The following is a 13,073-nucleotide window of genomic DNA, read 5'->3' on the forward strand; positions in this document are numbered from 1 at the left end:
ACAAAGCTCCTGGTGGCCCTGTGGGCACCACCAGAGACCACTGCATGGCCCACAGTCCCTGACGTGATGCAGGCACAGAGGGAGGGAGGCCCGTGCCCCTTGCCTCCCAAGGTGGAGAGGACAGCTGAGGGCCGTTGGCCCTCCCCGGGACGCAGCCCGGCCCCAGAGGACGCGAGGGAGGCTGTGCAGCTGCGGCGCTGCGTCAGAGCGCACAGCCACAGCAGGGCCTCCCGGGAGCTTTCGCAGGGGCGGAGAGCATGGGCGTGGTGTTCCTAAAGGAAGTGAGCATGAGGGAGACAGAGCAGCCAGGCCCAGAGGAGACACATCATTGTTGTCCCTTCCTTATGCTTACCCAGTGATTTAGGGCTCCGAACTCAGAGGGTCAGCTGCTGCAGATGACAAGGTCACAGAGTTCATCATCTGGAGGCAGCTGGTGCCAAAATGGGCAAGAAATGCCAAATAAAGCAAAACAACGACGCAAACCTGAGCTAATCAGGTGATGACCTGGGGTTCCACCCAGTCCCCACAGCCTTGCAATACCGGTGCTGAGCAGCAGAGGGCGGTGCTTGCCAAACGTGCGTGTGTGTGTGCGCGTGCGTGCGTTTGTGCCCCTGTGTGAGCAAGTGTGTGTGAGCAGGCAGCAGCCACACTGCTGATGCCAGGTGCCTGGATCTGGCTAACTGGTGTGCACGTGCCATCCTGTCCCCTCTGGCCCTCCTGGCTACCAGCCACACTCGGCTGGGAAGCACTGCCAAGAAGCTTTTGTGTCAGGGGTGCTGGGTTCGGTTTTCCTTGCGCAGTGGGGAGGCCAGGGTAGGGGAGACCGGGGTCTTCCTTACCTACATTTCTCAAACTCCTCACGGTGATGGTGAAGCCTTTGGTGCGCGGCAGCAAGTGGTACTTGAGGCTGGGCAGCCCCTTGGCTTGGGCCACCTGCATGCTGATCTGGTGCTTCTTCTCTGTGAACCGGGTGCCCTCGCAGTGAATCAGGAACTGGAAGTGACAGGGCTGTGGTCACACCCAGCCCGCGGTCACACATACGCCCCCGCGGTCACAGGCCATCCCCGCTTTTGCACACGGTCCTACAGGAGCCCTGAGGGAATGGCCAGGGTGGGGTGGCTGGCAGATGCGCCTCGCCCTGCCCTGGGCTGGGGCCTGAGCTCACGGAGACAAGGGATTTACCACCTGAGACTTAGGAAGTAGAGTGAGAGCGTGTGTGTGCATGTGTGTACACATGAGAAGAGCTCCCTGAGTGTGCGTCTGCACGGGACCAAAGACCCTGAGGGCTCACTTCCACACTGGCTTGTCCAGTGGGAAGGGTGCAGGCAGGGTGCACGGGGTAGGTTGGCCGGCAGCCGCGAGGCGCCAGGTGTAGGGGCGGAGCGCACCGGGGCTGGTGGGTGAGGGTGAGGCACGTCGCTTTGGGCCTTACGTACGAAGTACTTCTCCGGGTAGTCCCGGAGGCGCAGCAGGCTCTGTGAGACGGTCTTGCGGTCTTGCTCCCACTTGCGCGTGCAGAAGACCATCTCCGTGAAGTACCACATCCAGCCGATTATCGGCACGTAGGCCAGCTCCTTCTTGGCCAGGACTTTGGAGCCCTGAAACAGAGGACAGGGCCCGGGTGTCTGTGAAAGGGTGATGGGGCTCTGCCCGGCGGCTGCTGGAGATGCCGGGGAGCAGTCAGTGTGTGCCCACAGGCCTGTGGGGGCAGCTCCGGAACGTGACGGATGGAGCAAGACGGGGCTGACCTGACTCTGGAGCCCCCACCGTCAGCTAGGACGGGGGCCTTGCTCGGGGGGGGGGGGGGGTCAGGCGTCTGGGACAGTGAGGAACATCTCAGGGTCTTGGGGATGCCTGGATTGTCCTCCACGGCTCTCCATGGACCGGTGGCATGTGCTCACCAAGCCCGCTGTGCAGGGCTGACACCGGTTCCTCATACTGTCCCCAGCTCTCACCCAGTGCTCCCCAGCTGTGCTGGCTGCTGGCTCTGCAGGCAGGGCAGACTTTCCTCTCCTCCCACGGGTGAGGAAACCCGGCCCAGCGGGTTCTCCGGGTCATATGGCCAGGAAGTGGTGGCACCTGGCATTAAGCTCAGATCGCTCATTCTCGTTGGGAGCTTTCCATCTGTTGCCTTCCAGCTTTGCTCTAAGGCTGAAAGTGGTCTGGGCACCTTGAAGGCTGGTCTCCAGGCTGCTTGGCATGGGCCCCTAACCAGCACCTGGGGACTACACGGCCTGTGCTGGGCCTGGGAAGACCCGGTATCCAGGGGGGTGGAGGCGGTAGGGGAGACACACAGGGGCAAATAGCAGGCCATGATGTGGGCAGTCCTGGTGGCCAGAGCTGTGCTCTGGTGATAACAGCTGATTATGCCCCAGAACCTAAGGGGCTCAGAAGTACAGCAAGGGTGATGGCCACCCCAACCTGCTCACACCAGCCAGAGAAAGATGTGAACAGCCACTGCTCCCTTTACTCAAAAAACAGCAAATACCTTCCCACATGGGGTTGGGGATGAGCAGGGCACAGATGCCTTTCTAGATTAGCATCTCCGTGTTTTGGTGGGTTTTATTTTTGTTTTTCCCATAAATCCAGTACATAAATTCTTTTAAAAAGAATCAAGCCATAAAATTCAGGGCCTGCCCCAGAAGGACTAGTGGCAAGAACTCACTTTCAGCATGCCATGCACAAGCTAAGTACTTTGTAGTTACTTTAAATGCTATTCAACTTGAAACCAATAGTAGGAATAGGTACCCCCATTGTACAGATCATCAAATGGAGGCTCAGAGATGTTAAGTAACTTGTTCAGAATCACAAAGCTAACAGCTGCGGATGCTGAGCATTTAGGCCAGGTTGTCTGCTGAACGCCAAAGTCCATGATAAACATTAATAGCCATCGAGGCTCTTGGTCAGACCTGGGGGCCACCCACCCACAGCTGTCGCCCCTCCTCTTCCATTTACATTATCCATTTTGTTCCAGAGGCAACATGCTCAGGCTCTGGGGTGACATGAGCTGTGTCATCCCAGCTGGGCGTCCCACTGGACCCCTTGGCCAGTGTGGGCATAGGACCAATTCTGGCCAAGGCAGCTCAAAGGTTGCTGTGGGCACATATGTTCTGGGGCTTCTGGGAAGACCTTGCTCCCTGAGAAAAAGAGAGATAGCCAGAAGGCCAGGCCCATTTCCCTGCCACGAACATGGCTGCCGAGCAGGTCACGGTGTTGACCCTCATATCTCAACCTGGGGACAATAGCCTAGAAACGCTGAGGCCATCAGAGCTGCTCGGCCAACCCAGAGACCTCTGGCTGCAGCCCTGCTGCTACCTGAGGAGACGGGGTGTCCATGGCTGGAGCCACTGGAATTTGGGTTCCCATCCCTCTCGAACTGTGGAGGGCCCGTGACAGCATGAGCCACGTCACTATTAAGAATCTTTATTGTAGTCTGCTTTTCTTTTTTCAACATGAGTTTAATTTACTAAAAGGATGAACTAATTTTCCTGACTCATGCTTTCTCATGCCATAAATGAGAAGGAAATGCCTGTCACTCAAAAACATGCAAACAAACGGCCCTGGGGATCGCCACTGTTCTTAGAGGAGCCGTTGAAGAGCCCCTCCATGTACATCCTCCATTGGGTCTCAGGCCGGGAGGCCCCTCTGTCCCTCAGCCCTCCACGGTCAGCAGGACGTCCTCATGCTGACTTGTGGTGTTCAGTCAACACCCTCCGCACAGCCGTTAAGATAAAACAAAACAAAAAATTTTCACCAATGAATTGAACTTATCTTCTTGGCAGGTGGGACTCTTTCCAATAATTACATATTCCTGAACTCATTCCAACCACAGTCTGTGGCAATATGATGGCGTTATAAGGAATGATCTGTTCAAGAGCCAGGAGGTGAATCACATATTCTAAAGCAGCAGCCACTGTGTCGGGGAGGGGAAGCGGTCCAATGCTGTCAATCACAGCTATCTTGTGGGAAAAAGTCCTGTCAGGGGTATTTTCTATTGATGGCTCCATCCCACAAAACCTACATGGGTTTAGTGGTTGGCCTTTGATGACCTGCTGCTAAAAGCAAACAGTAACTTTGACGGTGATGTGGGGTGGACCAAACAGGTGACCTCAAGGGGCTGTGTGTCCATCACGGTCTGTGTTAGAGCACTGAAAATGATCTAAATGTCCCATAGTAGAACAGGTAGATGAATTGTGGTATATGTGATATACCATATAGTTCATAATATAATGCTATACAGCGGGGATCAGCAAACTGTTTTCATAAAGTTTTATTGGAACACAGCTGCTGTCTTTCATGTATGTTTTGCCTACAGCTGCTTTCATGCTGCAACAGCTGAGTTGAATAGTTATTGGACAGAAGCTCTGTGGTCCACAAAGCCTAAAGTATTAGCTATCTGGCCACCTACAGACATTTGTCAACCCTTGATTCAGAGGCTGTAAAATTTTTTTTCTATGAATAGTGAACGTCTGGGGAAATGCCTATTATATATTTTAAAGATCTGGAATCAAAGTTGGGTCTATAGTCTGATTATGATTATATGAAAAAAATAAAACAGAAAAATAACAGTAGCTGTAGCTGGGAGGTCAGATTAGGTATGACTTTCTTATTTTATTAGATTTTCCTGTTTTTTATCAGCAAAATATTTTTCACTGTCTCTCTGACAATGCCATTTTTAAGAGGTGGGCGACATCAGCATGTTTTCAACCATTTGCTTCTGAAACATAAGTGAGGCACTGGATCAAAAACAGCCTGTTTGTTTTTGATGATCAAAAGGAACTGAGGAGGAATTTCTGTTTTCATGTTGAATTAATACATCTTTCAACCTTAAATTTCTGGATGTTATCTGAATGTAACAGACAAGGCCTTGATGCTAACTGTATTTATTTGATATAAGAAATGTTTTAATATAGTAAGATAGAAACTTTTACCTCCCAAATCCAAAAAATCTTGACCTGATTTCCTTTTGTCAGGGACAAAAGAACTTCATGGAAAGTTTTGGAATCTGACAGTCCTGGTTTTAACCAGACGCTACCATGGCCCAGGTATGTGACTGAGGTCCAGATACTTAACTCTCCAGAGCCTCGGTGTTCCTGGCTGTATTATGAGGAAAGTAATTCCTCAGAGGGTTGCTGTAAAGGTTTAAAAACATACGGAAATATACACAAGAGCACTGAGTCTAGTACCTGACACTCAGGTGTTCAGTAATGTGTAGCCGTATCACCATCCCAGAGCAGTACAGTGGCTGAACGCCTCTTCCCATGGCCCATTTCTTACACCATGCTTCAGCAGAGAGTAATAATAAGAGGTTACATTTATTAAAGCACCCTCTGACAGGCCTTGTGCAAAGAGATTTATAGGAGTTAACTCATTTAAGACCAAGAGACTAGAAACCTACTATTCAAATACACTTATAGCTCCCCTAGAAACTCAATATATATATCTCAATACATGACTCTCCCAGGCAAAGCAAAGGTTTGTGTGTGTGGTTGGTAAGACCTTTAAGAGAGAATGTACCAACTGCACTGATTCTGGATTTAATTTGAAGGTAGACATGAGAGGATTTACTGATGAGTTAGATTTACCAACAGACCCATCTAAACACAAATATATCTAGAAAATAAAAAATGTTCATTGGCAATACAGAGTGACCCACAACAGGGGGCCAAAGTGAACCATCTGGCTGTCTTCTAGCTGCTGCATGGAGTCACTGTCACCCTATAGCATTCTATACTTAAAAAGTGTATGAAACTTTTGAGTGTGTTTGTGTGTGTGTGTTTGTGTGTGTGTGTGTGTGTGTGAGAGAGAGAGAGAGAGAGAGAAAGAGAGAGAGAGAGAGAAAGAGAGAGAGAAGGAGAGATTGAGAATCATCTCACCACAGCTGCCCAATGAAGCTAGTAAGTAACCCATAATCACAGTCAGGGTTACCCAGTTGCTCAGGAGAGCAGCCAGCCCCACTGAATTCCAGAGTCAGCACCTCCAGCCAACTGGTCAACCCCTGTGCAGCACCCACACGGCTCTAGGAAGAACTGCTCTAAGGACATGCTGAGATTCAGGGCCTTCGAACCCTGAGATTATGTGGCTCTCGCCTCACTTCTCTCAGCTCCACACAGCCTCTGTGAAAAATGAGCAGAGTCAGGACTTTCCTATTAAGGTTTTTTTCCAGTGTGGCCTCCTGCTAACTAATGAGATGAAATAATAAGCTTTGATGCTGAGTTTGTAGGATGGTTGAAACCTTTCCAGAATTCCCCCACCTCCTATACCCCTCTGTAGGGACTAGCAGAGAACAGTTAGGGACTGGGACTTGTCAACATGATGCGCCCTGATCAAGGTGCCGTTTGCATGAATATCTCTTCCAGGTTCCAAACAGATGACCACTCCTGAATAGTCACCAGTATAGTCACCAGTTAATCACTTGGGTTCACCCAAGGTCATTTAGTCCCACTAAACACATCAAATACCTGAATTGGAATAGTTTAAGTGGAACTTTGAACACAGATAAGACTTTAATAACAAGCAGGCTAAAGCATGCACAGTTTAATACTTTGAATTTTTTTCTTAACTCTGAGCTAGAGACAGTTGCAAATGTTTGAGATGGGTGGGGCCCAGCCAAGCCATTTACCCCAGCCCTGCAGAGGACCAGCAAGCCAATGAGGATCTCAGCCTCTATTTTAATGCATTATGTGTGAACTTTAACTCCAAAACTGTTCTGTCCATACAACAGGTATTTGTTAAATACCTTCTTTGTGTCAGGTCCTAGGAACACAAAGATGGACATGATTATCAATGGCCTTGAGTTGCCCAAAATCTAGAAGGAAGAGAAAAACAGAAAGTTAGCAATTTCTCTTCCTTCTACCACTAAATTCCTCAGTTAAGTTGTTGAACAGACCATGCTCTCGGACAAAAGAGAATGCAAGAAAGGACGGATGGTATTAAATTCTGTCTCTGAAATCTAAGTCCCTAGCTACAGTAAATGTGGACATGGGTTCAAAATAATGAGTCAGCTCTATATGTGTGGGTTTGTGTAAAGGAGAGAGGCCAGTTTGTGCCAACCGGGATAACACATACTTGCCTTAATTCCGCCTACATCAAGTTTCTGTCTCTTGCTCTCTCCTTTCTCTGATGCTAACAAGGAGCATGCTGGGGGCCTCACACTACCAGAAAATTTTCAAGAGGGTCTCAAAGCAACATGAAGACTGTGCCACAATCAGCCATGGCCACAGGGGAATGCATAAAACAAACATGAAACAAAGGCACTCCCTGCGAATTCATGTCCCTTAGACAGGAAATAAACATGCAGTATTCACCCAAGTCAAGCAGAGTGCGCAGAGCCCCTTGGCTCTTGAGAAGGTCTTTTCCCATCCAGCCTCCCTCCCTCCCTTCTGCCAAGTCCTAAACTGGTCTTGGTTTGACTGGTGTGCAGACCTGGAGGGGGAAAGGAAGAGCATTTGGGGACAAAGAAGGGTGCTCTTAGATGCTGGATATTCAATCATACTTGGCTCTGGTCTGTGGATCTGGGATCCAGGTAAAACAAATGAGAGAGGAGTCCCTGAACAATGCCCTGTCCCTGCTCCTGGGCCCAGGTCCCCTTCCCAGCCTCTGCTCCAGATGGCCAGCCTGAGTCCTCCCTGGTGTGGCGCCAGGCCTGGGCAGAGAGGGAGACAGAGGAGAAGGAATTCCAGGGAGGGGTGGGGGGAGCAGGGCCCCTGAGCTCGTTCCTCTTGCAGCACCCTCTAGCCAGCAGGTGTTCGATCACCCATGGAAGGCAGCACATGGAGACAGGGTGTGGGGGTGGGGGTAGCAGGTGGGTGTGACAAGGACTCGGCTCCCAGAGCAACATCCCAGGCTCTCCAATTTGCTGAGCACTGTAAGAGGAGGAGGACAGAGGCTCACGGCACCACTGCCCTTGGCAAGCCCAGATTTAAAATCCTCAGTGCAGTCCACCTTTGGCTTATTAAAGATAATGCCCAAAGATTCTGTTAATATAAAAGACCTTGATGGGTCTAACTGGGAACTACACTGCTTGAGCTGTGAGGGGTTTTATCCATCGCCCTTCTCCTGGGTTCCTTATCTGTGTACTGTCAGATCGCAGCACACCTGCCTGGCTGGTGAACACGGGCAAGAAGTGGCACCTGCCTCCTCCCAGCATGTGCGGGTGCTGGGCGGCGATGCAGGCAGGGCTGCTGATCAACCCTCTGAGGCTGGTGGCGGAGCGCCCTTCCTGGGGCAAAACCAGCTCCCAGAGTTGACAGAACTGCGGCTGCAGGTGCAGCCTCTCCTTTGGGAGAGCAAAACAAAACACTCCTCCACATCTAGAAACTTCTCATCTCTTTGTAGCCCAAGAGCACTTGACCCGCACGTACAGAGGAACTGGGATGCAGGGAAATCTGACAGCACTCAGCCTGAAGGGGACGGGAGATTGCAGTGGCTTGGGGCCCCAGGGCCAGGCCAGCTGGCTCAGCCCCATTAGCAAAGCATTCCTTCTCCCGTCTGTTTTCCACACTATCTTACTTTCCATTAATATGATAAAGGTCAATGATGAGAAACTAATTCGGGGCAAGGCAATTAATAACTGATGCACATCTATTTTGTGCTAGGCACTTGAAGTGCATATTTTACTTATGCTCAGTAAACCCTTGTAACACCATGAAACGGGAATTATTAACTGAGGTTCTGAAAAGTCAGACAACCTCCCCAAAGTCGTGTAGCTGGTAAAGGCAGGAGCCAGGGTTCAAGTCTGTATCTGTGGGACTCCAAGCCATTGGCTTTTATGGCCTACACAGCTGTCTCTCCCCCACCTCCCTTATCGGAGAACTGTTCTTGAGCAAGAAGATGGAAAAGAAACAATTGTTCTTTCTATCTGAGCTCAGGAGGCATAGATTCATTTTTCAGAGTGTCTACTTTTTTGCTACGTTTTTACATGTTCTAAAAAAAAAAGAACCATAGGAAACCCACAATTTGGAGAGTGTTAGAATCGAAGTTTATAGGAAATACTATTCATGCAGGTTTTGTAAACAAAATACGCACTGACATTTTCCTGCAGAAGAACTTTCCTTAGGAAAGTGATCCTTGTAGAGTCAAATTTTAAGAAACTCTGGTTTCCAAATGGGGCGATCTTCCTCAGAAGGAACCGCATCTGGTGTTCCTGACCAGCGGCGTCCTGGTAGAGTCGCAGGGACGCCAGCAGTCCGGCTTTGGTTCTCCTCTCAGCCCCTGAGTGGTTTTGTAGGGTGTCATGACATCTGTCTGTGGTCTGCCAGGAGCAGTGCAGCCCGCTTCCTCTGCTCAGGTGAGTGCCGCCAAAGGGCAGCAGCCCGGACCCTTCTTTTGGATTTGGTTCAGTACGTCCCCAGTCACCCCACAGCCACCTTGAGCTGGTGGACAGTGAAATCAGGCCGGGGAGAGGGCAAGGCCCATGCAGGGAGAAGCTGTCAGCAGAGCCCAGGGCCCTTCCTCACTGACTGGGTCCATCATGCTCCCAGGCACCCCTCGCCTCTGTCCCCTGCCTCTAACTGTCCTTTCCCTTGATATCCCATCCCCTCCTAAAATCCTACCTTCCAGGCCTGTCCCAGTGTTGTCACCTGCTGGAAGTCTTTTCTGTCCCTGGGAGCCAATAGTCAGTGTGCTGGTAAATGTTACACCAGCTGTTAAAATACTGAGATTCTTCCCCACAGGTCGGTCAGCAGAGCTGCCCAAGCTTCAGAACTCACCCCCAATTTCTGCCTTTACCACAGAGCCCCCAGCTCCTCCCCAGGGCCTTAGGGACCTCCCACAAAGGCCAGTGACCCCTGGGAGGCTGGCACTGGACTGACCGGCAGGCATGTGGTGACGGATTTGGGCATCACCCTTGCCCACCCACACCTTCTGCCGTTGGCCTCTTCGACCCCTGTGTGGTGGGGCAGGTGTGTGAGTCCCTTCTTTACCCCTCTAAGTTATAAAGTCACTGTATCTTTCAGTCCATCTCTGTATCTCCTTAACACCCAGCCCAGTGTCTTCTACAAAAAATACACACAATATACATTCGTCAGATAAATATTTGGAAGAGGCCTCAGTTGCTACCATCATCATAAGCCCTTGTGTTCAGAAGGCAGCATGGAGCTTTGTGAGTGACATCAGATTACCCTCTGCATGGGGATAATAATCCTCTCCTACTTGTCCCTGTACGAAGAAATTCAACAGAAACTCAATCTGTTTTCAGGCAGAGCTGTACTATATCCCCTAAAGCATATTAACTACATGGAAAAGTAAGGTCTGAGACTAAACGTCCTGCTGTGGGGTAGCAGGTGGCCACTGTGCTGGCCTTGGTGCTCCTGGCCTCCTGGCATTCATGCCCTCGTACAGCCCACGTACAGTGGGCTGGGATCATCAGCTCACTTCTAACGACAGAAAAGGACAGAAGTGATGGGCCCCTGGCTGCGTCTCAGTCCCACAGTGGCAGTGGGTGTCTCGAGTGTGTTCTTCTGCTCTGTCTTGCTCTGCTCACCCCAGGGGCACAGAACCTCTTGGGGGAAGGGTCAGGCCTGGTCACAAGCACAGATCACTGTGTGGCGAGCCTTTGGGTGAGCTACCACCTCGCCGGTGGCCTGACGGCAACCTCATGGGGGAACCCCTGCCAGGATCCCCCAGCTGAGCTGTGCAGGCTCCCAGAGCATGCAGACTAAGATAATATGTTTGCTGTTTGAAGCCCCTAAGTTTGGGGCTTGTCACGTGGCCACATATAACATACACGGCTTCTTCAGAGGTCTGGTGAAAAACATCCCGGGTGGCCTCCAGGTTAACCTGCGAAGTCAACAACTACGCAGCAGGTAAATAACAGTATCAGCTACTGCTTCTGGGGCACTTACAGGGGCCTGGCGCTGCTCAGAGACTCGTCAGGCACGATCTTGGGTGACTTTCTGGGGTCACTGTCAGGTGGCTCACGCACATTTTACTGGGGCAAAAAGATCCATAAGCAGCGTCCTACAGCTTCAGAAGCCTCGACCCTTTGCACTGCCCACCCCTTTGTTCGGTCAGCACACTCTTGCCTGTTCACCAGTCACCTTTCTCCCCAGGTAGGAGGGAGTCAGCATGCTTCTGGAAGATCTGTGGCATCAGACCCAGAGCATGAAACGCCGGCTCTGAGGGGAACAGAGCCCCCTGAACCAGCCACCAGAACGAGCATTTGGTGCCTCAGGTGCTTTTAGAAGGTGAAAGTCTCTTTTTTTTTCTTAAGAGAATCTTGTCACTTTCCCCCCAACACAATTTCACATTTAACTACCCTATTCTTAAGACTTTCTGCAAAAATCACTTGCTTCAATTAAATCAAACTCACGTCTTCTTGAGCTGTTACATGTGAAGATGAAAAATGCCCTATAAGGAACCTTCCCCCTGTCCCTTCTTCCCTACAAACTCCTCAGACACCGGAAGGATCTCCACATCAAGTGTTATTTAAAAAAAAAAGTGAATCAGGTGATTTATTTGAAGGTCGTTCAGGACAAAAGGTACCTGTGAACAGTTAATAACATGGTGCTGTTCTCCGTGCTTCCGGGGTGCAGGAAGGAGTGGGTCACTCTGGAAAGGGGCCAGACATCCTGCGGCATCATGCCCTCGCCTGCCTGCAGCTGTCCCAGGGGCAGACAGGGGTGGCAGCTATCCCCCTTTGCGTGGGCAGGACGCACTCGTGCCGGAGAAGCCCGCCTGGCAGCTTCCCCCTGGGCGGCCCTCCCCACGCGGTGGCCAGCGCCCCCCCTCCCCCGGTCCCCGGCCGCACGCCCCGTCCGAGGCGCTGCAGCGGCCTGCTTCCGCAAGGGGGCGCCCCGGAGCCCCGGGACGCGGCCTCAAATCAAGGGGCCGAGCTCACGCCGGGACAGGCAACAGTAACTGCTCGGATGTCACTGGTAGTAAAGGAAATCTAGGCGCATCCTATGCATTTAGGAAACCGAGGTGGGAGGGGAGAGCCCCTGCGCCGCGGGCGGGAAGGCGGTCTGGTCGCCAGCTCCCGGCGTCAGCGCGCTCAGCCCAGGGCTCCCGGCGCGGCCTCCTCAGCCTCCCCAGACCGACCCCTCCGTGGGGCTGAGGCAGAGTCGCCCCTCCTTGAAGGCCTCCCGTCTCGCCCTGGGTCCCCACGTGTTCCTGCCCCTGTGGGCGCGCTGTGGCGCCTGCCCTGGCCGTGCCCCACCACCCCCGGGGCCTGCCTCCGCCGACCTCCTGCCGGTGGCCCTGCTTCCTCGGTTCCTGCTGGTCCATCCCGGGCCTGATGAAGGTCCCGACGGCTTTCCCCGCACAGACCAGGAGTTGGGGCGAGGGCAGCCTGGTCCCCAGCTGCAGGTGGCCCTGGCCCTTGTCTGACTGGAAGGCTCCAGGCTCCTATCTTGAGCACCTGCAGCCTCCACGGCTTTTCCGCCTAACACCTTCCAGGCGAGGGAGCAGAGCTCTGAAATCTGACTGACTAGGCATCATTCCCGGGCAAATTATTTACCCAAACTGAGGCTCTGGGAGTTTATTATAAAATGTAAATAACAGCAATGTCATAAGGCTTAGAAACATCCTAAATAACAGTGAACAGCACACAGAAAGGGCCTGTGGTCCTAAAGCTACCACAGGCACAACAGGGCCTGGAAAGTGCCCCAAGTCAAGCGGACCCCAGGGCTCCTGCCCCCCAGTCACACACGCTGTCATGTACCTGTGAGAGCAGGGCCACCACCCGAAGCCACAGGGGAGGCCCAGGAAACCACCAGCTGCTCCCAGCTGCGCTTGGAGCAGTGGTGCCCCAGGAGGCCCTGGCCTGCCGGGAAGCCAGCTCTGAGGCAGGGGAATGGTGCTTAGGCCAGGGTGCAAAGACCCCAGTCCCCTTTGCTCCTGTCATTGATCACTGTCCTCGGCAGGGTCAGGACTATCATATTTGAAGGGGCAGTGTCCTCCCAGAGACCACAAAACCACAAACTAGATGGCGTCTCCACTCAAGGGCTCTAACACAGGGACAGGTCGGTCTGGAACTTTTGGTCTTATTTGTGAAAATATATGTGAACTCCACCCTCCCCCCCTGCCCCCCCCCACACATACACGATAGATAAGTCAGTACTGGAAGACTAAGC

General features: G+C 52.1%; 1 protein-coding gene across 5 annotated transcripts in view; it reads right to left on the reverse strand.

The window, feature by feature from the left end:
* The window catches only part of AGPAT4 (1-acylglycerol-3-phosphate O-acyltransferase 4), a 112,301-nt gene that overhangs the window by 14,313 nt on the left and 84,915 nt on the right, over nt 1-13,073 (reverse strand). For 4 of the 5 annotated variants that reach the window (XM_037023935.2, XM_073219862.1, XM_037023932.2 and 1 more), the window contains 2 exons: nt 1,437-1,598; nt 840-993 (listed from right to left, as the gene is read on the reverse strand). In XM_037023935.2, coding sequence (XP_036879830.2) covers nt 840-993; nt 1,437-1,598 — 316 coding nt within the window. The remainder of the gene's footprint in view (nt 1-839; nt 994-1,436; nt 1,599-13,073) is intronic. The other variant, XM_037023922.2, reaches the window with a different exon arrangement.

This window comes from Manis javanica, chromosome 13 (genome assembly GCF_040802235.1).
Source record: "Manis javanica isolate MJ-LG chromosome 13, MJ_LKY, whole genome shotgun sequence".
In the NCBI taxonomy this organism is placed as follows: Eukaryota; Metazoa; Chordata; class Mammalia; order Pholidota; family Manidae; genus Manis; species Manis javanica.